The sequence below is a fragment of the Hoplias malabaricus genome, chromosome 14 (assembly GCF_029633855.1).
Source record: "Hoplias malabaricus isolate fHopMal1 chromosome 14, fHopMal1.hap1, whole genome shotgun sequence".
Classification (NCBI taxonomy): domain Eukaryota; kingdom Metazoa; phylum Chordata; class Actinopteri; order Characiformes; family Erythrinidae; genus Hoplias; species Hoplias malabaricus.
Genome location: NC_089813.1, coordinates 33,846,358 through 33,870,475, shown reverse-complemented (window position 1 = coordinate 33,870,475; position 24,118 = coordinate 33,846,358). Strand labels below are relative to the sequence as shown.

The 24,118-nt window shown below is 38.3% G+C and overlaps 4 protein-coding genes and 1 long non-coding RNA gene across 7 annotated transcripts in view; 2 read left to right on the top strand and 3 right to left on the bottom strand.

The window, feature by feature from the left end:
- Positions 1-413: 413 nt before the first annotated feature.
- Positions 414-4,956, top strand: c14h1orf174 (chromosome 14 C1orf174 homolog). Its single transcript, XM_066644729.1, has 4 exons — positions 414-1,035; positions 1,476-1,547; positions 2,825-3,205; positions 4,058-4,956. The coding sequence occupies exons 1-4, from the start codon at positions 1,021-1,023 to the stop codon at positions 4,157-4,159; spliced, it is 570 nt and encodes a 189-aa protein (XP_066500826.1). The 5' UTR covers positions 414-1,020; the 3' UTR covers positions 4,160-4,956.
- Positions 4,957-4,974: 18 nt separating this feature from the next.
- dffb (DNA fragmentation factor, beta polypeptide (caspase-activated DNase)) lies at positions 4,975-8,491 on the bottom strand. Its single transcript, XM_066644728.1, has 7 exons — positions 8,304-8,491; positions 8,071-8,197; positions 7,222-7,419; positions 6,539-6,618; positions 6,125-6,298; positions 5,861-5,961; positions 4,975-5,700 (listed from the first exon to the last, which is right to left on the bottom strand). Exons 1-7 carry the CDS (start codon positions 8,430-8,432, stop codon positions 5,499-5,501), a joined length of 1,011 nt encoding a protein of 336 aa, XP_066500825.1. The 5' UTR covers positions 8,433-8,491; the 3' UTR covers positions 4,975-5,498.
- A 322-nt stretch (positions 8,492-8,813) lies between these two features.
- On the bottom strand, positions 8,814-18,458 carry ifrd2 (interferon-related developmental regulator 2). Of its 3 annotated transcripts, XM_066644838.1 has the most exons (13): positions 17,905-18,441; positions 16,560-16,622; positions 14,066-14,179; positions 13,673-13,754; positions 13,451-13,575; positions 13,021-13,178; positions 12,210-12,263; positions 11,914-12,092; positions 11,689-11,797; positions 11,321-11,455; positions 11,074-11,202; positions 10,408-10,500; positions 8,814-10,325 (listed from the first exon to the last, which is right to left on the bottom strand). In XM_066644838.1, the coding sequence occupies exons 1-13, from the start codon at positions 17,948-17,950 to the stop codon at positions 10,245-10,247; spliced, it is 1,368 nt and encodes a 455-aa protein (XP_066500935.1). In that variant the 5' UTR covers positions 17,951-18,441; the 3' UTR covers positions 8,814-10,244. The 3 variants fall into 3 exon arrangements, with proteins under 3 accessions (XP_066500935.1, XP_066500937.1, XP_066500936.1); XM_066644840.1 differs by lacking the exon at positions 16,560-16,622 and having other exon boundaries at positions 18,340-18,458; XM_066644839.1 differs by lacking the exon at positions 16,560-16,622 and having other exon boundaries at positions 17,905-18,440.
- Positions 18,459-18,569: 111 nt separating this feature from the next.
- On the top strand, positions 18,570-20,024 carry LOC136666572 (uncharacterized). The gene is made up of 3 exons (XR_010795386.1): positions 18,570-18,818; positions 19,152-19,275; positions 19,877-20,024. It is a non-coding gene; the product is annotated as an uncharacterized lncRNA (long non-coding RNA).
- An 85-nt stretch (positions 20,025-20,109) lies between these two features.
- The window catches only part of amt (aminomethyltransferase), a 7,602-nt gene continuing 3,593 nt past the window's right edge, over positions 20,110-24,118 (bottom strand). Inside the window, exons 3-9 of the mRNA XM_066644225.1 lie at positions 23,661-23,741; positions 23,359-23,490; positions 22,905-22,983; positions 22,559-22,704; positions 22,038-22,218; positions 21,756-21,911; positions 20,110-21,416 (exon numbers count right to left, since the gene is read on the bottom strand). Of these exons, the coding sequence (XP_066500322.1) occupies positions 21,238-21,416; positions 21,756-21,911; positions 22,038-22,218; positions 22,559-22,704; positions 22,905-22,983; positions 23,359-23,490; positions 23,661-23,741 (954 nt within the window). The 3' untranslated portion in view covers positions 20,110-21,237. The remainder of the gene's footprint in view (positions 21,417-21,755; positions 21,912-22,037; positions 22,219-22,558; positions 22,705-22,904; positions 22,984-23,358; positions 23,491-23,660; positions 23,742-24,118) is intronic.

The following is a 24,118-nucleotide window of genomic DNA, read 5'->3' as shown; positions in this document are numbered from 1 at the left end:
TCAAAAGTGTCTGTAGGTGTGAGTGAATGTGTGTCTGTGTTGCCCTGTGAAGGACTGGCGCCCCCTCCAGGGTGTATTCCCGCCTTGTGCCCAATGATTCCAGGTAGGCTCTGGACCAACCACGACCCTGAATTGGATAAGCAGTTACAGATAATGAATGACATATAAAAAGGGTTGGTTGGAAACTTATTGAGACTCTGTTTTATTTAATATCCAACATTTTATTTATTAGTAAATTGGGTTTTGGGAAACTAAAATTGGTTGTGTTTACATTCATTGTTGTTCAGTCCGTTTTATGTGACAAGTTTTATCAAAGTATCAGGGATCAGCATTCGTATGATCTAGTTTTGGACTCTTAATAACACTTACATTTGAAATAGAAACACAGTTTTTCTATAAAGACTGGTGTAACCCTCCAGAAAAGCGGTAAAATGAACCTGTTTTAATCCCACACATGTCTTTGACGCTGAGAAAGGTGAAGAGGCATATTTGAATGAACTGAGAAATCTGTTAAAAAGTATGTGGATCAGTGCTAATGGGCTGTTTCTATTATTTACAGCAGACATAGTTAAGCTAGTACATTCAAATATAATCGGATGAGGTCTACATTTAATGATTTTCACTGTTGAAATTACACTGGGGTAATAACCTGGCTAAATGCGGAATCCTGCTTTGTAGAAAACCCCCTGGTGTTGTTCGTTGACGTAGCAAGTAGACTAAACCAGGGGGCTGTTCCACAAAAGCCTGACTCGGCCTTCTTAGTTTAGCCAAATTGTACAGTGAGAATATAGACGAGGGACAGTCCTCAACACTAGACGTAAATCATGAGGAATCCTGCTTTGCAGAACAACCCGCTGGGCTGGGTTGGTGTTTATAGCCCACCCGTTATAAACACGAGCTCAGTGTCGCCCATGTTTGTGACGTGATTGTGACGTGAGTGAGGGCGGAGCTCCGGCAGCGCCTTCAGCAGAAACAGCGGCGAGAAGCAGAGCGGGCGGTCAGCGATACGGCGGCGTTCAGATGCGAAACAAACAGGTAAAACCGTGTTTATCTCACATTTGGATTATATTTATAACTTGAAACTAGCTCAATTTTGTTTATGGAATCGTATCTAAACGAGGCAGCCGGAGGTAGATTTTAATTCTTTTAAGAAGCTGACTTTTTTTACAGAAGTTTTCACGCCACTTTAAATGGTGCAGCGCAGTTACGCTTTGTGTGTGTGTTATGTTGGAGGGTTGGAGACTTACGGGGCTTGTATGAATATGAGGAAAAGGTTTAACGTTGGCTGGGTTAATGCTGCTTTAATGGTGACCAGTTGTAACGAAGATAACGAGATTCAGTTCGTCGATGCAACGTAAATAACTTTAGTTAGATAAAGCACTGCCTCGCACTTTCCGAGTTTTTGGTTTGGGGTATTTCTGTGTGTGTCTCCACCGGCTCCGTGGACTGTGTAATAGATCTTCCTTCTTCTTTAGAGCTACGGGAACCGGAGAGAAGAGAAGAAGACTGTCCCTTTAAAGCGGCTCAGTGTGAAAAGTTCAACTGAGGTTGGTGTCAAAGCCAAAGCCTCTGTTCGTCTCCTCCTCCTGTTTCCCCACTGAGACCCTCCCTCCTTCCCGCCGGGGTCTTATCGACACACTGTAAACAAAAACACACACATACACCCGTTCACTCCGTTTAACACCACAGCCGTTCTCTCTTTAATGCGACAGGCATTGTTTAAGACTCTCTCTGATGTTTTGTTTAACAGAATTGACTCTCAAACTCTAGCAGGCGCCCCGAGCTAGTCCAAGTATATACTCGTATTGCGTATTTAACGCTAATTCTAAATAGTTTTATGTAGTAAGTGCAGCGGATTGTACGCAAATATTCAACGTGCATATTTCGAATGGGTCGATTTGAGTATGTTTTTGAGGAACTCTATCCCCACAATAAAATATAAAACAACAGCAGGACTTACAGAAAGTAACCCAGTAAACGAGGAGGTCTAAAAGTAGTCTGTCCGTCAAGGACATATTTTAAACGTCAATAGACGTCCAAAATCCATCTTAATAAGTTAGTTAAGCTTTGACCAATCGATAACGTCAGTGGACGTCCAAAACGCGTTTTATACAAGTAATTTATTTCGGGACCAATTAATAACGTCAATGGACGTCCAAAATACTTCTAATAGTCGTTTTTTTCAACTTCCATTTTCAACCTTAAGAGAACGTTGATTAGACGGCAGTCATTACGTTATTTCAACGTTGAATCGACGGCTAATTGTTTACTGGGAAAAAAGAATAGACAGCTGCACGGTGATTGCGACTGAAAAGATGATGTATATAATGACTTATTTATTTTTATATTTTTTAATTATTTGGGTTATGGCTGCTGTAAATTGAAAATTATGATCTAAATAACGGCAAGCAAATCCCTCAACACCCAGCCTTAGTGTGTATTTTATACGACACACATACACCCTTTTTTTTTTTTTTTAAACATACCTGTTTCTCTGAGTGAGGTCATCAGCCAATCAGACCTCAACAGCTGGAGCAGGAAGAAAGCTATTACCCTCAAGTGTTCTTTTACATTTTTTTTTTAATGGAAGGGTTTGTTTTAAGCAAGTTCCCAAATAAATATAGAAAGAACCCTGTTTCCTCTTTCGTTTTAAGACGTTTAGCTCCGTTCACCCCCTTCACTGAGGACACTGGAGGGCGCCCTTTAGCGGTTGAAAGACCTATGATTTTATTTGGTATTTGATGTAATGGGAACCGTACGTTGTCTCTCTCAGGACCATCCTCCTCAGCTGACTCTTCTCTTCTCTCCTCCTCCTCTTCGATAGTGTGTAAAGAGGAGGGCTCTCCGCAGGTTGGTGTCCGAGGTTGGAGCTGAAGGCAGAACTCAGATGGCCGGAGAAAGCGGAGAGAGAAGACGGACCCCAAGAGCACATCACAGCGTCGGGGGATCAGAAGAGAAACCGAGCCGGGATCCGGACGAAAGCGTCAAAACACAGATGGGAATTACGAGCCCTAAAGAGCGACGAGGGAAGGAGAACAACGCGGGGAAATCAAGCCCTGCAGGTGCGGACAAATCAAGCTCCAGCGCAGGGAAATCGGAGCTGGAGAATTCGGCGCTGCAGACGGACCGCAGTGTTTTTTTCGATGAGGACAGCAACCACGTGTTCCCAGTGGAGCAGTTCTTTGGGAACCTGGATGTAGTTGAGGTAAGAGTCTGGTTTTATTTGGCTCACAGGGAAAATACAACTGCAATATTTGCCTGATGCATATTTAAATATTTATCTGATTTATAACTAAATCAATGCTAGCATCTTACATTTGTAAGAGTAAATAAAAGGACAAAATATTAAATTGAAGAGGAAAGCTTTACACTTTTTTTTTCTAAATCCAACATAAAATGCAAATGAATGCACGCTCTTTTTATTCTGGAAAGTCATGTAGTTTCTAATGCACCCTAACTTTTAATTAATTAAGAACCTAGGTAATCTCAGGTAGGTTTTCTCAGATGAGTGATCCAGTTCGGTTTCTTTCATGACAGCCTTATTAGATACTGGTGATTATTTGATCCATCCATCCATTATCTGTAACCGCTTATCCAATTTAGGGTTGCGGGGGGTCCGGAGCCTACCTGGAATCATCGGGCGCAAGGCGGGAATACACCCTGGATGGGATGCCAGTCCTTCACAGGGCAACACAGACACACACACTCACACCTACGGACACTTTCGAGTCGCCAGTCCACCTGCAACGTGTGTTTTTGGACTGTGGGAGGAAACCGGAGCACCCGGAGGAAACCCACCCGGACACAGGGAGAACACACCAACTCCTCACAGACAGTCACCCGGAGCGGGAATCAAACCCACAACCTCCAGGCCCCTGGAGCTGTGTGACTGCGACACTACCTGCTGCGCCACCGTGCCGCCCGTGATTATTTGATGTTGATGGCAAATCAAAATTGTGATTTATAAGCGACTTCTTAAAGAAAACTATCTTAAATGATTAATATTATTATATAAACAACTTTTTTAAAATTATTTTTTGTATGTATTATTTTGCAGGAGTTCTCACGCAGTGTCACTGTCCTAGATGGCATGAGCAGACGAGAGTACAGGAGACTCCATTACTACGCTAAAGAGGACAGTGATGAGGAGCAGACATAACAAACATCTACTCAATCTGAGTTAAACTCGGACACATCCATTGTCATTGTGATTTCTGATAAGTGGTTACAGGACTCTTGGCACAGAAAGAACACTAGAGTGGTTACATCCCACTTCAAAAGCTTTAAAGTATTGTCTTTTTAAGGGTTTTTATTTGGGAGGGGGGTCTAACTTAAACCAATTTTGTTTGGTAACAGGAGTAAATGTATATTTCTAAGTCAGTGTATTGGTAATGTGAGTAATTGTGGGCAGACGAGGAGCATATTCCTGCTGTTATCGCATGGAGCAGCTTTAACACAGTGCAGCTAATTCTCTACGGACCAGCAATTTTACTCTCCCCTTTTTAATTTTATTTTTTTTAAATGCTGTGAAACTTTTTACAAATTTTACAGGTCGTTCAAGGTGAGTGCCTTGGTTTGACAAAAACAAAACAAAAAATTGTAAATCCATTTGGGGTTTTTGTCTATTTTTTTCTTAAAAAAAGAAATGATTTAACATTTGTGGTTGAGGTCTAACGCCGCTAACTAAAACAAACAAAGTACTTGTGTAAATGTAATGATGTAACGATTCACCAAGACTGATCATTATTCCCAGCAACATGAGTTACATCACTTATTGTAAATCTGAAATTGCCATGAATGGTTGTATAAATCATTCGCACTAATTTTGTATTAAAAGGCTTAAGATTAACTTATTTTATATTTGCACGTCTGTATACATTTAAGACATCAAATCATCAGCTAGTTTGGTCTATGATTGCAGAGCTATGTATATCTTTGCATTAAAATGACAAGTGCCAAGTTTGCTTTCAAGTGTCAATAAAATAATTTTACTGCTGTTCTACATGTTGCTTTTTTTCTCTCTCCAGCTGTAGTACTTCATCCAGAAATAAATAAGCATTTAAAATTTACAGAAGTATGAATTTGTTGTGATATAAAAGGGTTATTTTGTAACAATCTTTCCTCTGTGATATTTTTTATTTTATTTTAATTTTTTGCTTTGAATACTAAGCTAAGGCAGAGAAGAAAGCTCATAAGCAGAAGAAAGAAACAGGATCCATTTTCATTCAGACTTTGCTTTGTGTCATTTTAAAAAAAACTACTGACAATGCCGGCATAAAAACATGTTCATACTGTAAAAAAGGACAAACATTAAATAAATGTGCATAGTAAAAGTACTTCACTGATCAGCATTGATTGACATATTCAAAAACATTCATTCCTTGTTTTAAAAAAGCACATTTTAAATAAAAAAGTGAGAAAATATGCACTCTCAAGTTTAAAATAATCCCTGATATTTTAACTCAGTAATGAACAATTGAAATTGATTAATTTCTAAGTCACTTCTTTGTTTTTTTAAAGACTTTGCCTGAATCACACTTCAAGTCATGAGCCCCTTTTTTGTGGCAAACGATGTGGACAAGTTTGAGGTTCTCACAGGTAAACAGCAGTTTGTAGAAATAGTCCAGGTTTATGTCGCTGCTCTTTTTACCATTAAGTGCTTCCACAAGTGTTGGAATGATTGTCCTTTTCTTCTCAATTCTGAAACAAATGAGTTTTATAGCAATAAATGTTTATATAAATAAATAAATAAAAAGCATTTTTGGAATGGCCTCCTTTTATAATAAAGATATGAGTTCTTATATAAGAATAAACCATTACATAATTAGCATGAGTTATATTCACCCCTCTCTCCACTCACCTGTGATCAAGATTCCAAGTGCTAAAGAGTATCCTGCTCTCACGGTTTCCATACGGGTTTATTGAATGGAGGGACTGACAGTTTTCCTGATCAAAAGCACCCTGCCAACACAATAAAACAGAATCATTAAATACAATCTGTTATCTCTTTTTAAATAGATGACACTCCTAAAAAATACTGTAACCAAACTCAATCATAGGTGGTTAAGAGAAAATTATTTTAACTTTTAAATGGCTGCAGGTCTCATCAACGCATCCTCAGTACCTGGCAAGAAAACCAGCCTTCCTTAGTGCAGAGTCGATGCAGGTCCTTCTCCGTCCTGTCAAATAAACAGCCATTGTAACGCTGTGATTTGAGCATTTCTGCCAAGCTCACCACCACCTTCTTATATTCACTTTTCATCCTAGATCCCTGAATGGTCCGAGTATGACCATCCACCTGCACAGAAACATGCACAAATTACACCATGCACAAATTTAGATCCTTGACTGCAGATCTTTCCAACTCACAATAAGAAATACAAATATATGTAAGTGTTTATGGGGCGAGAAGTCCTACAACAAACAATATTACACATGATGATTTTTTTTAAGTGTTGTCCAACACACTGTGTAAATATGTTTACATAAAATCAATACATGAAATAGAAGAAGGACAAACACTGCTGCCCAGTCACACCTCTTTAAGGTAGCCCCGTATCCTCTGCTCGCAGTTGTACTTCATATATGCCGACTTGGTCTTAAACCTTGTGTCAATCCCTAGAAATTGACAATCAAAATAAAGTCATTTACTCAGTAAACAAGTCATCCTTGTAAAAATAGTCACAGAATATTATTAATCTTTCTGAGATTTGGTACATCAGAACAGAACATGCATCTCTAAATGAAAAAGTAATCCATTAAATGCTACAGCTAATGTGATTTTGGTTCAACATTACCCATAATGCACTACATGAAATTAAACAAGGCCAATGACAACTTGCAGATCATTGCTTATATAATGAGACAATCATATGTAATATGTCTCAGCAATGAGATATTAATAACCGTGTTCAAAACTGTGCTGTGTTCCCTACACCCAAAAAACTTGATTGCTTACAAAGTGCACTAATACAGAGAGCAGTATTTGTTGTAGTCAATGATTCACACAGTGGGTATTGTGTACCATAGGCTACACACACTAGTTACTGCAGAGCACTGTGGGACTATTGTAATGTATGGAATATTCCACACTTGTTTTTGGACACCATTACAACATTAAGAGACCCCCAAAACAGTGCACTGCTTAGTGAATAGCGCAAATGTTCAGACAAAGAACTGTCAAATTACACATTCACAAGTCAACGTTCAAACAAGTCTTACCCTCAAACCAGTCCTTGTCATCAGCTCTGTTCTCCAGCTCAGCGTTATCTTTCAGATTACACAGCAGATCTCCCAGGAGTTTCCTCCTTTTAGCGGGAAGCTCTTCTCTATCGTCCAGCAACAGGGTTCTTGCCGCAGTGATGACCTTGTCTGCATGCCTATCCAAATTCAGAACCTGACCAAGGTCACACACTACAGCTGGAAGAGAGATTAAAATTGAAAAATGCTGTTACTTATACATTCTTTCATAAGTGTATTTATTTGTACATTTTGAATTGATTTCTTATTCTTGTATTTAGTGTTTCGGTTTCTCCTTTGCTCATTACAAATAATATTACAGGAGGTAGAAAAGGGAAATGGTTAAATCCCTCAAATTTAGTGAAGAATTTATAGGTGTAGACCAGAGCAACGACTCAAATATGAAAGAGAAAGTGGCATTAGTATTTCACCAAAAGTGGTTTTACTTTTACTGTAATCACCAAATAAAGAGTATTTTTACATGAGCACTGGCTCAGACCACTGTAAGAAACTTAATACCGAAATAAAAGTCCCATTGAGGTGATGGATTAACCCTCTAAAAACATTAATTCATTCATCAAGTAGCATATTTAAAAAACAAAACAAACCAAAAAACCCTAATGCCTCCAATGTGGCTTAGACATAAATCTACATAAATCTAATTTGAAAGCGGATGGGATTGGTTTCTTGGGTTTGTGATGTAAGAAACCCATCGCTCAGCCATGTTTAAAAAAAAACTAGACTTCTATTGGAGAGGTCTTTAATTAATCAAATTATCTATAAATATATCTATATTAAGAACAGCGATTCAATTTTTGTTCAGAAACTCACAGCCGCTCCAGCTCTCTCCGGCAGAAAGCAGAACTAACTCCGTGTTGTCAGGAACATGACGGAAATAGTCTTCTGTTAAAACGGTTCCGTCCTCGTACAAGCAGCACTGGGCTTTGGACGCAGACACCTGAAACAGGGAGAAGAGTGTAGAGCTAAACTCGGCTAGACTTTATCAGCTCTTGGTTAAAACCGAGACACTAACGGTCTTATAACCGCCGTGATAATGAACCCACCTGAAACACACTGCACCCTTTCTTGACCAACTCCTTCAGAGTCGACGCTGCTACTCCGTATTTTTTACTCTCTCCCTTTCTCCTGAGTTTAAAGAGTTTGGGTTTTGTTTCTGAGAAGAGTCGTTTCATTCTGCTCCTGTTCCTCGGCTGAAAAACTTAAAACGCAACCACAGTCTGTACATACTGCCCCTCTCGGTCACAGCTACAAACTACACCTAAAACCACTCATTAGCCAAATAGTAAACATATTTTTGTCAAAGATGGGCTACATTTTACAAACATCTTTTATCAACTATTTCACCTTTTGGAACTATCGAATGACATGTTAACAAGGTAAATATGTTTAATAGATTTTAAATATGCATGAATCAATAAGGGGGAAGAGATATTTGGGCAAAAAAAAAAAAGGGAATAAATAAAGTTCAACACTATTTTAAACTTCAATCTTTACTGAAAAACCTTAATAAAAACCAAAACAAAATGAAGAACTTCACACAGATTTACCACATTTTCAAGTCGTTTATTGAAAGCAATGATTCACCGCATGAGGTTTACCCTTTGGGTGCAGAAGCATTCATGTCTCCTACTGAAATCAACAATAAGGCATTTTTGCCTTAATGTAATTATCCTTATCTATATTCTACCTACCTACTGTAGCAAAATATTACAAAGTTTAATTGCAAAACTATTTCATTATCACATCTTTTAGATAATTCTTATTTGGGTTCACTATATATATCATAGCAACATTTTCCTTTAAGTAGAAAGGGTAGATAGCAGCTTCACCATGCAAATGGCTCTCTCCTATCCAGACCTTTAGACAAGCTCTAATAAAACAGACAAAAAAACACTGCTCCGTGTTCAGACAAGGACCAAACACTTTTAAAGGAATACTCAAATGTTCAGTCTATTTATATGCTCTGAGGTGCTTTGACTTAAAAATATACTGTTTTGAGCTGATGCTGAAGCTCATTTTACATTACCATTCTTAAACCACTGTAAACCAGCTGCGGTTAATAATATTATGAAAAAAGATGTTGACAGGAACATGGCTGAAGGTTAAGGTATTCCTTTAAAAATATTGTGACATAAAATAGTGTCTGAACTCTTCCAGCACAGAACCAGATTAACAAATGTGTGTAATCTGACAAAGGATTTAAAAACATATTGAAACAGGTCCTGTATAAATCGCACAAAGCCAGAGGCCAGTTTTCGGGTGAGAAAATTGATCTGGTATATTTTGGCAGTGAGAGGATATCATTATGTCGTCTTATATCGCTTTCCTATAAATCCTAATGTTAAGTTAGGAAATGCATGGCAAGACTTTATAAAGTATACATAGAAACATCTGAAAGGGTTTGACTTCCTTCCCTATTTCCCACTCTGTAGAGGTGTAAAAGAACTCATGTTCAAGTGTTAAAAAGCCTTTTCTGTTTTCCCAAAAACTCTCAATAAATTAGAAAGTAAAATACATTAACAGAAAAGCTGAAAAGAGCTGTACAAGAGGTCATTTTAAAAGGTACAATATTAAGTTGTTTGTTTAAAGAAGCAATATGCAGCATTTTCCAGTTTTGCTTGTCAGCTGAAGTTATCAGGCCCCAGCTGGGCACAACACGAGTCTGCAGAGGCCACCATAAACAAACACTGCATATTAACACATGACCTTTAAGATGTTAGGTGAAAATGCTGCCTATTGCATACTTTTAGTCTTCCTAATATTTCATTCAGTAATGTTAAATAAAACTGAGACATACCATATACACACACTCATCCTGATACACTCACTCTGTCTCTCTCACACACAAACACACACACATTGCATTGTCAAGTCCCTGGTTTGGCAGTTGCTGTTTTATCATTTCAAGTGAGCTGAAAGGAGGGTGTAGTGTTCCTCTCTCTGCATCTCTTCATTTTCTTCACCATCACCAGTCAACAACTTTATCACATCACATCTGCTCGTTTGTCCCTCACTTTGTTCCGCAGTTTAGTCCGAGCTTTGGAGGCAGCAGAATTGAACAAATGCTGCAAAGTAAGGTTAGAAATATTATAACAAACCTTATTTCAGTTGAATAATTATTTTATACTGTGAAAAGTCAAAGTTTACCCTCTCTGTGCGCGAGATCTTGTTGGCTTTCACAGCAGCATCCAGAATAAGAGGTGCTCCAAGGCCAAAGATATCTCTCAATAGTGGGTTTAACTATACAACAAATACACAAACAACAACACTTCTGTGGGTAAAATGACCAACAAAATGCAAGACTTAAAAAAAAACTGAAATAAAAAGTGTAATACAACCCCCCTCACATACATTATTCATTCATTCATTATCTATAAGCGCTTATCCAGTTCAGGGTCGCGGTGGGTCCAGAGCCTACCTGGAATCATTGGGCTCAAGGCGGGAAACACCCTGGAGGGGGCGCCAGTCTTTCACAGGGCAACACAGACGGTCACTCACACCTACGGTCACTTTCGAGTCGCCAATCCACCTACCAATGTGTGTTTTTGGATCATGGGAGGAAACCGGAGCACCCGGAGGAAACCCACGTGGACACAGGGAGAACACACCAACTCCTCACAGTCACCTGGAGCGGGAATCGAACCCACAACCTGTGTGACTGCGACACTACCTGCTGCACCACCATGCCACCCCCCACATACATTAAATTAATTTCATTTGTGGTTGAATATATTGTCCATGTTTATTGCATTACTGGCCTTTCTGAGGAGAGCTCCAAGTTTAAAAAGAATTAGAGCATTAAATTGTTCCAACCTTGAGATGCAGGCTGACTCCAGACTCTAGCACCTCTTTGAAGACTTCATAAATCCGGCGACGCACCCAGCCATCTATGTAGATCACCTCAATTCCAAAACGGACTTTTTCCTCTGAGAATTCCTCATTCTGAATGGAGATGACAAAGAATAACAATTAACATATGCACAAGTTTAAGTCTCAGAAAACTGAACACAAAAAAACAGATGTATTCATAAGCTGGTTAGGGTCATGCATATGGTTGCACCTCGATGTAATGCAGAACCTCACGAAATATGGAGCGCTGTTTCCGCCGATCGTTTTTGGCCCGATATTTATTGCTGTCTGTGGCCAAACCCTTTAGGCTCTCACACAGTGCATCACAATCTTCATACTCAAACTCCTACAAAGCAAAATAAATAAATAATAAATCACACACAAGAAAAAATGTTTACACACACCTTATTTAGAAAAACTATTGAAGGTTTGTTTATATTGGTTGAGTTCCCTTATCAATGTGTCTTTTGACTCTTAACTTCAATGATGACAACTGAGCTCTGATTGGTTGGCTTGAGTTTAAATGCATGTGTCAGGGCTGGACGTATTGTCCAGGTCAAGAGGGCATGCATGTCTTACCTGGTCAATGTCTCGCCCCAGTTCATACAGCAGAGCAATGGTCTCACCCACAGCAATCCGGAAGTTCACATCATTGCTGTCTAAACAGGCCTGCAACCGTGGCAAATGACTGACAGGAAAAACAGAAAGAAGCTTGGTAGGGTTAAAAATATATGTTTATGTTCACATATATAAATGTATATGAGGGAGCTCTCTTTAAACTGCAAGTGTGTACAACAGACTCACTAGTTGACAATGCTTTCAATGCGGGATGCAGGGCACAGGGTGCAGAGCAAAGCCCATGCCTGTAGGGCAGCGCTGTGGAGTGCAGGAATTCCCGCTTTGACAGAGGGTAAACTGCCATCGCCATGTGGATATGACCCTACAAATATAGTTTCTAAATTCCCCATACACTTCAACAAGTCCTAAGAGAAATGTAAGGAAAAAGAGATGAGAAGCTGTTTATCCTGAAATATTTCTTAAATCATATTCAACTACAACATCAACATCTATTGACATGAACTGCCTGTGGGAAGACTTACATCAATATCATCTGATGCAGATACATAACAGCAAAGGCTCAAGGCACGGGCGCACTAGAGACAAAAAGATACAAAACAATATATCAGCATACATCCAAGGCCAGTCTTCAGTTATTTTCACAATGAGTACTATGTATATAATACATTTAAGAAGAAAAACATGCAATGAGCAGTACAGTGGTGCAAAAGGTAGTGTCGCTGTCACACAACACCAGGTTCCTGGGGTTGTGGGATCAAGCCCCGATCTGGGTGACTGTCAGTGAGGAGTTGGGTGTGTTGACCCTTTTTCCACATGGGTTTCCTCCCACGGCCCAAAACACATTTTGGTAGGTGGATTGGCTACTCTAAATAGTCTATAGGTGTGTGTGTGTGTCGTCCTGTGCCCAGAGATTCCAGGCAGGCTTGGGACCCTGAATTGGAATTGAATCCATCCCATATATGTCCTATGTGTAAATTAGGTCAAAATGTCCACAGTAGCCTGCAGTAATAACAGCAACTGGAGAAGTGGTTATAGACAATGAATGCAAAGCTGGCAATGGGAACACCTAAACCTGGTTACAGTCATTTATTTATTAATTCATTGTCAATAACCACTCAGTTGCAGTGGGTCTAGAACCTACCCTGAATCACTGGGTACACAGTGGGAACACTCGCTGAAAACGACACCAGTCCATCACTGCTGGTTAAACACAATGTACGCATCCACGAGGCATTTCATGCCCTGACTGGTCAAGGGGTAATGTACATATTTCACTAAAAAACACAAAATAAAACTTTCGCTAACAGTATATAAACCCGGGTCAGTACTCACACTCTGACGAGCTGGCAGGCTGGCACAACTGTCACTCATAATGGAGCTGAGGATCGGCCGGAGCATTTGGAAGCACTCCCCCGCTTCAACTCCACCTCCCAGTTGTACGCAGAAGAGAGCAAATAGTGTAGCTGCTGCAGCCTGCTCATCCCCTCCACCTACACAGAGTGAGAGTAATTATAATTTCAGCTTAGGTATTTAACATGGAACCTTGAATTCAGTTTCTGGTTCTGGATTTTATAAATTACTGGTACATAAACACTGATATAACCGATCCTAAACATAGGAAAACTTGACCAAAAATGGAAAACCATAATCTATTAAATACATAAACAAACTAAGTGATCAGTCTCAATGTTTCCCTGTCTCCTCATAATCCACAGTTATAGTGCAAAATACTCCTTAAAAACAAAATAGTTTTTGCGAGTACCTTTCTTCAGGCTCCGCTCCAGGCAGTCACTGATAGTGAGTCGTCTCTCCAGCAGGAAGTCATATAAAACTCTGGACGAAAAGGCAGAACGCAAACTCTCCAATGCTGCCAGACGGGCCTTGGCACTAACAACAGAAAAAGTGTGTTTACAGAAAAACAACAGGTGCACTACAGGAAACATGTCAAAATGGTTTTTACTTTTTAGTTTAGTGCATTTGTTACCTCTTGTCCATCAGATTATCGATACATTGCTTTAGTTTGTCTTCCGTTTCTTCCTGAGCAGTCTGTTCATCCACTACCTCTCCTGTTCAAACACAGTATTGTGCAAAAATATGAAACACCAGCTTTTATCCATTTCCTTTCCACCTTTTAATTATTTTCAGGAGCCATTTATGATTGGATTAAATATAACCCTTTTCCAAAATAAAAGAATAAAAACATACCCAAATGTAGATTTAAATTTATGATTAACATTTATGAAGAAAATTGGACTCCTGAAAATTTAGCAGAATATGGCAGACCCACCAAAAACTCCACCACAGTTATGTTAGTAGCTGATTTTAAATATTATTAGCTGTTTAACCTCCGGTAATAAATAAATATATAAATAATCACCTGTTCCGTCTTCCAACACGGATGCACTCTCACTGGCGCTGCTGTAGTGACTGAGAACATCAGACGCCAACTCGTCATCACTGGCTCCCGATTCCCCTTTCCCTCCATTTCTCCCTGAGAGAGAGAAAAAAAGAAAATCTTATGTTTTGCCAATAGAAGTGGGCGTAATAAGGGGGAAAGTGGAGGCAGGGACAAGCAAAATGAAGAGATGATATCACTTATTATTCAAGCAATTCTTTAAAAAAATTTGACAGTCCCACACAGAAGATGACCATGTGTGTATTAATGTGCAAATGTGCGAAAAAACCATGGGCCTTTATCTTCACGTACTGACACATGTCCCTACATGGTCAGAATCACATGCTCTACTACTGCACAGTTAAGCATATTGTACCTCCTGCCCACTTAGCAGCCCTATGAATTAACCGTACTTGCCATTTAATGTTACACAAAGAAATCAATGAATATGAAGAATCCACACATCTACAACATCAGCCGAAAAAACTTAGAAAAAAATTGCAAAAACATGACTAATTTTCAGATTTCCTCTAAACCAAGCATGAACCAGCTGACCCTTGACACAATAGCTCATCACACACACACTGACCCCTCACCTTAATCCTGAAAACATTAGAAAGTTCTGAGCTAGCAGTAACATTCACACCCGGTCTTAAGCTGCTGTGTTGTATTAACAATGATCGTCATTATCTCTCTCACAGTCAAATACACTCCATCTACTTACTTTTATTGAACAGAGGTTAAATCCAACCTACGTCATCAGCTTCTACTGATAAATCCTTAACCACATCCCATGGAACAGATCTTTCACTAGGATTGCCTTGTAAGGAGTATATACAAATTATATATAATATTAGGGCTGCAAAATATGAATGAGACACTCCATGAACGCCATTATAAACACTAAAGTTTTGCCTAAATTGTTTTAATCGAAACATAAACCTGAGAATGGGAGACCTATTAACAATACTGTTTTATATTTCAATGCCACATTCTCTTATTTTATTGGAACTCTACAGACACTGTTAATAACCTCACAAACCCTTGCACTCTCTGACCCTCCCTCAGCCCAGGCACCTGGGTCTGATCTGTTGAAAAGTTGAACCCTGCCTCCCCTATCTGATGGGCTACTACACAATGGACAAACAGTACACCACGGGAGGCCTTTTTCTATACAAAAAAAAAAAAAAAGACAAATGTGAAACAACACCACAATGAAACCGTGTGCTTGAGTTTATCAAACAAAGCCAGCACAGCTGAGAATCACTACATCACAAGCTGCTAAAGATTTGGACAAAACCTCTACAGCAGTTTCCATAGTTACAGGGAGTCCTAACCCAATGGAACACTTCATCAGTCTGAAATAAAGACAGTAGGTAAAACAAACGGCAAATTCTGGGAGTCTTTCATTTTATGACATCACCTAATCAAATAAACAAACAAATTAATTAAAAAGTAGTCATCACCACACCTCTGTCAGGCTTTCAACCAAACTGACAATATCAAAGGCAGAAACAAAGGAAACATATCAACTCTAATCAGCATGATGAGATTTTTAAATAGGCCATTCATTAAAAGGAAGAGCAATTACAAATGTGAAACAGTAAGTGCAACTTTGTGAGGTTCAGCACTCTGCCGTGAAGCATAAGCCTCAATGCAAACACAGTGAGGTACAGCCAGGATGAGCTGGGAAGCTCCAGTGAGGTTAGTATAATGTAAATGACATGACAGGGATAAAGTGTGGAATAGCTGGCAAGTGACATAATGAGAATGAAAAGCAAAGGTTTTCACTACATGGACCAGGCACAAAGTGATTATTTGAATCTAAACTCTGGGTAACAGTCTTCCAAATACAGATTATTGCTAATGCTAGACCATAAAGATATTCATTGGTGATTCACCAATGGCACTTTACATTTTGTTCAAGGCTTATTCCTCATTTTATTTGTCAGACATTACACTTATTCCTGGACTACATTTTCATTCTCTGTTCAGAAAGCTTAGTAGCCTAGGACTAAGCATTGCACCTGTCTTGGAAACCAACACTAAGAATAATGTATGCATTTATGATATAGTAATGTAAATAGCATTTATCTGAGAATGACAACCGCATGATTATAATAAACTAAACTTAACATTTAATATAGTTCGCAGAACTCTGAAGATGGCCTGAGCATTGTTCAGATCTGGAACAACAGTCATGTTCATACATCTGACATGTTCTTAATGCCAAAATGTGTTTTGTTTTCTGTTCACACGTAACACTGGCCTACTGAAGGTAAACTGGACTAATGGACCCAGCCATATATTTGGTTAATATTCCCAAATGAGAATGATGAAGATGCACGTGAGGGAGCAGCTGTCTTGTTCAGGTTAAAATGAATGCATGTGAGCAACAGCACAAGACGAATGGATGAAAGTGCTAACAAAGGCCTGGGTTATGATGAAGTCCATGGGTCAGATGGGTCAGAGCTACCTGGACGTGACAGTGCCGTCTTGGCTGACAGCTGCAACTGAAGCACTTCTTGGCGAAGTGAGCCTATTAAAAAGGTAAGAGGAAAGAAGTATTTTTCGTCATTTAAAGACAGAAAGGTCTTCCACAGTCAACTTGTGGTAACCATATTCGTCAGATATTTCAGAAACGAGCAAAATCACAAAAATCCATGCAGGAACCCTGTGTGTGCAGTACACAGGGAGAGCCACGTGGCTGCTTGTCAGACTGGAGCCAGCAGCTTTCAGTCCTGCACAGCACTGAGAGGAGTGAGCTAGTAGGGAAGCTAGCCTCAATTACTTTACCATAAGTGAACTCACTGGTCCACTTGTGTGTGTGTATATATATATATATATATATACACACACACACACACACACACACTCAATAAAAGTACAGTACAAGTACATTACTGTTCTAGAAACTTACACACAGTGTAAATATACTTTAAAAAGTACAAGAGTGTTTTTTTTAGTCCAGTTGTGTTTCCTTAAGGTACATTTTATTCTCTTCTTTGGAAGGAGTGAATATTTGTTAGATTTTATTTTATAACTGTGCAAATTAAACTATATGTTCTGGAAATGAAACTGGTATGAATTCAACAACTTAAAAATCCTCAAATATTATAGAATGTGGTACAATGATATTCTCTATCTAAAGGTGCTAAAAATGTACCCTTGGGGTTACCACCACAGTGACATCACAATGACAAAAATCCACACAACATTAATTGCATGAGGATTAATTTACTCAATCCCATATTGGTATTTGTTTATCTTCTATATGAATACTTAACAGAGGAATTACTAAAGGAACTATTTAATATTTTTAAATATATTTGATATAGATATTGGATATGGTCATAAATGAAATCATGTACAAATACTGTCATAGATAGAGAACAGAGATTAGGCTTAATTGAAAAATGAATGTTAGATGTTAAAAAAAGTTGAATTGCTCTTACACCCGTCACGTGACCAAGGCCAGCGCTCTATTTCAGTTTGAAGCTTCTAAAAATATTCTGAAAGGAATGTGTTAACTTCCAGAGCAAAGCTTTTTTTTTTTTAAAACTAAATATTCCATAAACTTGAGCATGGAAAATAAATGTCTCACAATTTTATAAAAACAATATTACCGTACTACAGAAAAATGATTCTATAACGCATATGCGCTGAAGTTAAGAGGCAGTAGATTTATCAAGCAAAGGCACAACGGTAATAATGTCAAGATTTAGTACAGGCTTTGAGTAGGCTTTTTAATAAACTACCGTGTGCCATTCATTTTAAATGTCGTCTCAGCGCGGGGTCGAAGCACTCCTGTGTAAACTTACCCTTGCCTGAAGTGCCACCACGTTTCCCTTTTTTACTCCGTGGCATGTTGAAGATCCCAAAGAAACAGAGGCCGGTTTAAACCAGCAGAGGATATACAGTATCCCCTACACAAAAGAGTACTCAAAGACTGAACAGAAACAATCGTCTACAGTAAACCAGGGTACTGTCAGCCTTCCCAGCTACGAAACCCGTCCCAAAAAGGCGTGAAAAGGTTAACAACTCAAACTACTTCAGGTTAAACTCGCCCTTGCTCTTCACCACAGAACCACGCTGTGGCACGTTAACTTCAACCCTCTGTCCCCAGACAGTCGACAGTGCGGGTCCCGCGTCTCACTTTAGCGTCTATTATCTGTGTTTATCCCCGGGTAACCGATATCTAATGCCAGGTTGAGACGGTAAGTATTTTTCGAAATGTTTGGGACGGAGTATCGTACACGTTGTGGCCGCAGATTCCACCATCTTCTCCTCGATACCGCTCTCAGACCCGGCTCGCTCCACCTCCCCTCAGCGCGCATGGGTAGTGTAGTCTTTATTGCGTTCGCTCAACACCTCAATGAAGACGGGCCGCGGAAATAACACTACTGTTCCCAGAATTCCGTGCAATCATCAGCTGTTCGAAATGTTTGGGTCATGACGTAGTCTGCAAACACAAGTGGACGAGCTTTTATTGCGAAACTTATTTGATGAACTTACTTCAGAAAAGCTCCCAAAATCAAACGACTACAAATAAAGAGAATTTGGCAAAATAAGGGCGAACCCTTAACCTTTCAACGAAGTTAAAGCTGGAACTATGCGTGTTTGGGAGGTTTGGGATATTGGTGACCTCTCTGATGGGAATGTGTAATTACAACAAACGTGCGAAAAATATTTTGTATTCAGTGCAACTTGGATCAACTTGGTGATTCTATTCCAGGTTAGGTTTTTAATCAAAAGTATTTTAGGCAATTTTTCATTCATTAAACAGAAAACAATTTCAAAACAGGGAGAGGGAGAGAGAGAGAAAGATATCAAAAGCAAATATTTGGTGCCATTTGCCAAAAAATTCCATGAAAACTGTGCACTGATCTATCCCTCAATGACCTTTATCTAAACGAAATAATAGTTTAAATTTTGAGCAGCAAGGAGCCTTGACTTGCTGGCCCCTGTTGATGCCAGTTTCTTTATAATTTTACATGAACTTTATCATTTTGCATGATCCAATTAGCTGGAGTTCATGTAACTCACTAATACAGACCTTTTTGTTTAGGTAACCACAATTAAAATGGCTGTATTGGCGAATGTTTGTGAGAAGTTTGGTGTGTTCTCCCTGTGTCTTTGTGGGTTTCCTCCGGGTGCTCCGGTTTCCTCCCACAGTCCAAAAACACACATAGGTAGGTGGAATGACGACTCAAAAGTGTCCATAGGTGTGAGTGAATGTGTGTGTGTGTCGCCCTGTGAAGGACTGGTGCCCCCTCCAGGGTGTATTCCCACCTTGATTCCAGGTAGGCTCTGGACCCACTACGACCCTGAAATGGATAAGCGGTTACAGATAATGGATAGATGGATTTATGGTATTGGTGAATGTCTTTAGATCAGTCTCAGTCAGCTCCACATCCTTATAATCTTAATCTTGTAATTCTTATTGCCCTACCATCAGAACATCCCTAATGAATAATAACCCAGGTTGGTAGTGCATTAAGCAGAATATACAAGATATCTAATTGTGAAAATATTGTAACTTTAATTTTGTATATTACAAAACACTGATAAATGATGAGGTCATTTTAATGGAAAAAATAATATACAGTAACAACTAAAAAAACAAGGTGTGTGAAAGTTCAAAACAAGCTGAGACTTGTTCAGGTTTGCTTCCTGGATGTGATGGCTATAACTGGTGTTGCATTAATTATTAAAGGCATTGTACTTTAATCTGGTGCCAAGTTTCTCAAGAGCTCATTTGCAGAAGTTAAATTTGTTTTGTTTTGTTTTCAGCTTACAAGATGGTGTGATTATGAAAAATGAGGAAGAAGTCAGTACTTTGACATAAATGTAGTGATAAATGTTTTAAAGTTTTTAGAATGTCAAAAATGTATGTTGTGAAAAAGTATGATTTTCATTTATTTACATTCAGTTTTAAATGATGGAAAACAACCTGTTATTAATAATAAATCTTTATTGATATTAAGTACAAAAATGTTTATTATCATCAAATATAATTTACTATGTTATCCTAATATATACCTAAACTAACATTCATTTTCACAATACAGTAGTACACAAATATTTTAAGTTGTATTTTATATTTTGGCCCATTTGTTTGGTTTAACAGTTCAAGATAACATCATTTGTAAAAACAGGAAACAAATGGTTAAAACAAAGAAACATGTTGACCCAGTGCATAGAAAACTCCAAAGTTCAAAATTCTGTCACTAGTGGCACCAGAATGAAGTAAAGTTTGGCAAAGTTAAACATGGTAAGTCAAGAGTTTAATCTAATGATCCATATATTAACAAATATCCAACTCTTTATTTAGGTCTTTATTACAACTACACAAACCAAGGCACATAGTTAGGGGAGACTATGATTATTTTATATTATTGCTAGTAATACATCTTGTGGATATCTGTAGAGTAAACTAGACCTCGCATTCTATACAAATCAAGTTAGTAGTTGGTCTTAAAACAGCAGAAATTATTACAGTGTGAAAGTGGGTCACAGAGTATGTGACCTTTCAAACAGGTGTTTCGTTCACATAAAGTGCTGCAACATTTTGTTTGTTGAACAGAATACAGTACTCTTTGTGTGGAATAGGAATAAATTTTAGATTTAAATTAGTTGTCTGAATTAATCCATGCAGATTTAAGAAACAGTTATAAAACAAAGTGAGAAAGCATAATAACCTAAACCTACAAAATGCATAATAATATTATTTTTTATATGTAGAGTTTCAGTGCCATTTTTAAAAAGATTTTCTGATTTTCCCGTCTTTGAAAAAACAATGATTTGCCCATAAAGGATATTTTGAATGGAAATGAAGCTTTCTAACTTTTGCATTTTATTATGTCATGGAATGTTAAGTGGGACAATTTACCCCATTCATAGACAAAATCTGTGTTTCTGACTGAGAATATAGGTCATACATACCCCCAAATTGACTTCAACTGTCAAAATGCAGCATAACTGTGTATTTGGATGTAAATCTTTGTTGCATGTTCAATATGTTCACTCTCATTGTAAACTATTCCACGCTGAATACTGGTGGGATGGATTTTAAGTGCTAGATGTTATCACATTTATCTGAAACAAATCACTGACCAGTGCCTTACGACAGTTAGGAAAGCTCAGTGAGAGCCTTAATTTCCAGTGTAGTAGTTTGTGGGCACGAATGGCATCTTGCTGACCACGGCTGGTACCATTTTCTTTCTAACCTCCACCTGAATGGGTGTTCCCACTTTACTTAAGCCAGTTTCCACATAGCCCATGGCAATGTTCTGCTTAAGGCAAGGGGAGGGGCATCCACTCGTGACCTCACCTGAGGAGTGAGAAAATAAATACAATATGTATAAAACAAATAATCAAAAGACCTGAGAAAGTAATCAGATGACCCACAAGTCTCTAGCTTGCCTAGCTATATTGGTAGACCAGTGTTCTTGCATACTCTATACAATCAAAAGCATCCAGACATAACAAAACTACCAAGACTAGGCCTCCCTGTAGCCTAAGGTCAGCAAGAAACAGTACAGCCAATGCTCAGCAATACATTTTATTAATTTTATTTTGTGAAGGCATGGTATTGCATTGATTTCTGAAACATTTTCCACATATTAAGGCTAGCAGTCAAATTATTGCTGTTGGTCTGTGTGTGTATTACCTATAACTCTGCCATCAGGGCTCAGTATGGGAGTGTGTTGTCTGACCGGGGGACCACTGGAAATCAATCCTACCCTCTTCCTCTGAGTTTTGGCTTTGATTTGTGGAACAATAACATCAGCTCCAGGGAAATCCCTTACTTGCCGACGCCGTTTACCTATGAGCAGAGACAATATAATATAAACATTAAAAATACAATATGACAGGCATCTGAAGACATTAAATCACATACATTGTAAATTATTCAGAAATACACAAGGTGTAACTGAGTATGAATATGTACCTATGGTCCAGACAAGACTTGCTTCCACAGGTGTTGTGGTCTCATCAATGTCGTTACCATAGAGACAGAGGCCTGCCTCCAGCCTGAGGCTGTCTCTGGCACCAAGGCCAGCGAGTTTCACCTCTTCGTTGACCAGCAGCCTCTCAGTCAATGCAACCACACTCTTACATGGAACTGAAATCTGATAAAAACAGTAAATCTGTACACATTTCTTTCTTTCAAGTTCATTAAAAATCTGAATTCTACAAAAATGGAGATACATGTTTTTAATTGGACAGTGACAATATGCACACCTCACACACGTTCTCAATTTAAGTACAAGAAGCAGAACAATGTGTTAAATAACTGTTTGCCACTTGTTTTTTTTTTAAATGGGAAGATATCATAATACAAAATGTGTAATTATTTAAATTACCCAAACTATTCATTTATATTCAAAGGATAGACCTCAAAAAGTATGTGAGTACAAAAGGGCAGGACATGACAGACATATTACAATGATTCCGTTTGCACCAACAGACCTCAACACCATCCTCCCCCGTGTATCCACAGCGAGTCACCCTACAGCCTTGGATCCCAAACACTGGGGTCAAAACACTGGTCATAAATGTCAGTTTCCTGAGATCATCACACACACCTTCCTGCAGCACTCTGGCCATCGATGGACCTATAAACAAATACACACAAATAAACAAATACAGACAAACAAACAAACACATACACACACACACACATACAGAGTGTCAGAAAAACAAAACAATATATGTACTGCAATATCCTCATCCTGATACACACATGACTGCATACAGAATTGTGTCTGAATCTGTCTTTTTCACACATAAGCAGTAGGCAACAGTACAGTCTTACCCTGCAGGGCAATCAAACTCTCCTCCATATACTCCAAATTAACATCATGACCTGCAGATTTAAACTCCTGCAACTTGGCCTATGAAAGAAAACACACAAACAGAGACACATATAGGCTAGTCATAATAAACACCAACAATGAAGCCCGCCTACAAAACACTGCAGGTCTCAAGCTTGCTTTGTGTTTGCCATCTTAAGATGACTTATGATTCTGAGTGATTAGTATTTGCATGTGATAAAATAGGTGTGCAAGTCATAAATATGGTTCTATAATCTCACATTTGATTCCGAGTTCAAAATGTATATTAACAAAAATGTTATTGCTGTCAAATCCATATTTTATTCATTTTCTATTGGAAAGTACAAGCTGTCATTTAAATATTGTGAATATTTCATGATTTAAGTACTCAGTTATATAATTAAAAACAGCTATAGTAGTCTGTGTCTCTTGCACCTGCATGTGGGCTGAGTCTTTGTCCGCACAACCAGCATTGGACACAACATACAGATACCCCTGATCTGTCTTAGTCACTATCAGGTCATCCATGATCCCTCCTTTAGTGTTGGTGAAGAGAGAGAGGGTACCCTTCAAACACACACAAACAAACAAAACAATAAACTCACTATTTATTTCCCTCAAACAGGAATTCTATGTAATCAAATATAAATTATTTTAACTCCACAATGCTTAAATTAACTTTATTTAAGAGAAGTAATACATTTTATATTATAGACATTAATTTGAGCAATATTCACCTGATTGTCTTTCAGTTCTGCAATGTCTCCGACAATCAAAGACTCTATAAATTTCACTCTGTCCTTTCCATAGATTTTGGTCTGCAAAACAAAAAGACATTTATTATAATTATTATTAAAAATATAAATTTATTTTAAAAAGAAAAAAGACATATCATATCATATTAAATCAAACATTTAAACAGCCTTAAACTATTCTAGAAAATATACGATAATATATTTAGGACTTCACTAATATTTTCAGGACATTATATTCATTTTTTTGTATAACTTTTTTATCCTGTTCAAGTTCAAGAAGTTTATTGTCATTTCAGCAGTATACAGTCTTTACAGTACACAGTGAAATGAAATAGCATTCCTCCAGGACTAAGGTGCTACATAAGACAGTACACAACATTAAAGTGCAACTAGTGCAAAGCTAGTGCAAACATAAAACAGTGCACACACATTAAAGTGCA

Coding starts and splice junctions, on each gene's coding strand:
- dffb (XM_066644728.1), bottom strand. CDS start 8,432: ATGAAACGACTCTTCTCAGAAACAAAACCCAAACTCTTTAAACTCAGG. Junction 7,420..8,070: donor CGGAGAGAGCTGGAGCGGCT/GTGAGTTTCTGA, acceptor TCTCTCTTCCAG/CTGTAGTGTGTGACCTTGGT. Junction 5,962..6,124: donor AAGGCTGGTTTTCTTGCCAG/GTACTGAGGATG, acceptor TTGTGTTGGCAG/GGTGCTTTTGATCAGGAAAA.
- c14h1orf174 (XM_066644729.1), top strand. Junction 1,548..2,824: donor GTGTGAAAAGTTCAACTGAG/GTTGGTGTCAAA, acceptor CCTCTTCGATAG/TGTGTAAAGAGGAGGGCTCT. Junction 3,206..4,057: donor GGAACCTGGATGTAGTTGAG/GTAAGAGTCTGG, acceptor ATTATTTTGCAG/GAGTTCTCACGCAGTGTCAC.
- ifrd2 (XM_066644838.1), bottom strand. CDS start 17,950: ATGCCACGGAGTAAAAAAGGGAAACGTGGTGGCACTTCAGGCAAGG. Junction 11,456..11,688: donor TGGGGCGAGACATTGACCAG/GTAAGACATGCA, acceptor TTTGCTTTGTAG/GAGTTTGAGTATGAAGATTG. Junction 11,203..11,320: donor AGGTTCTGCATTACATCGAG/GTGCAACCATAT, acceptor ATCTCCATTCAG/AATGAGGAATTCTCAGAGGA.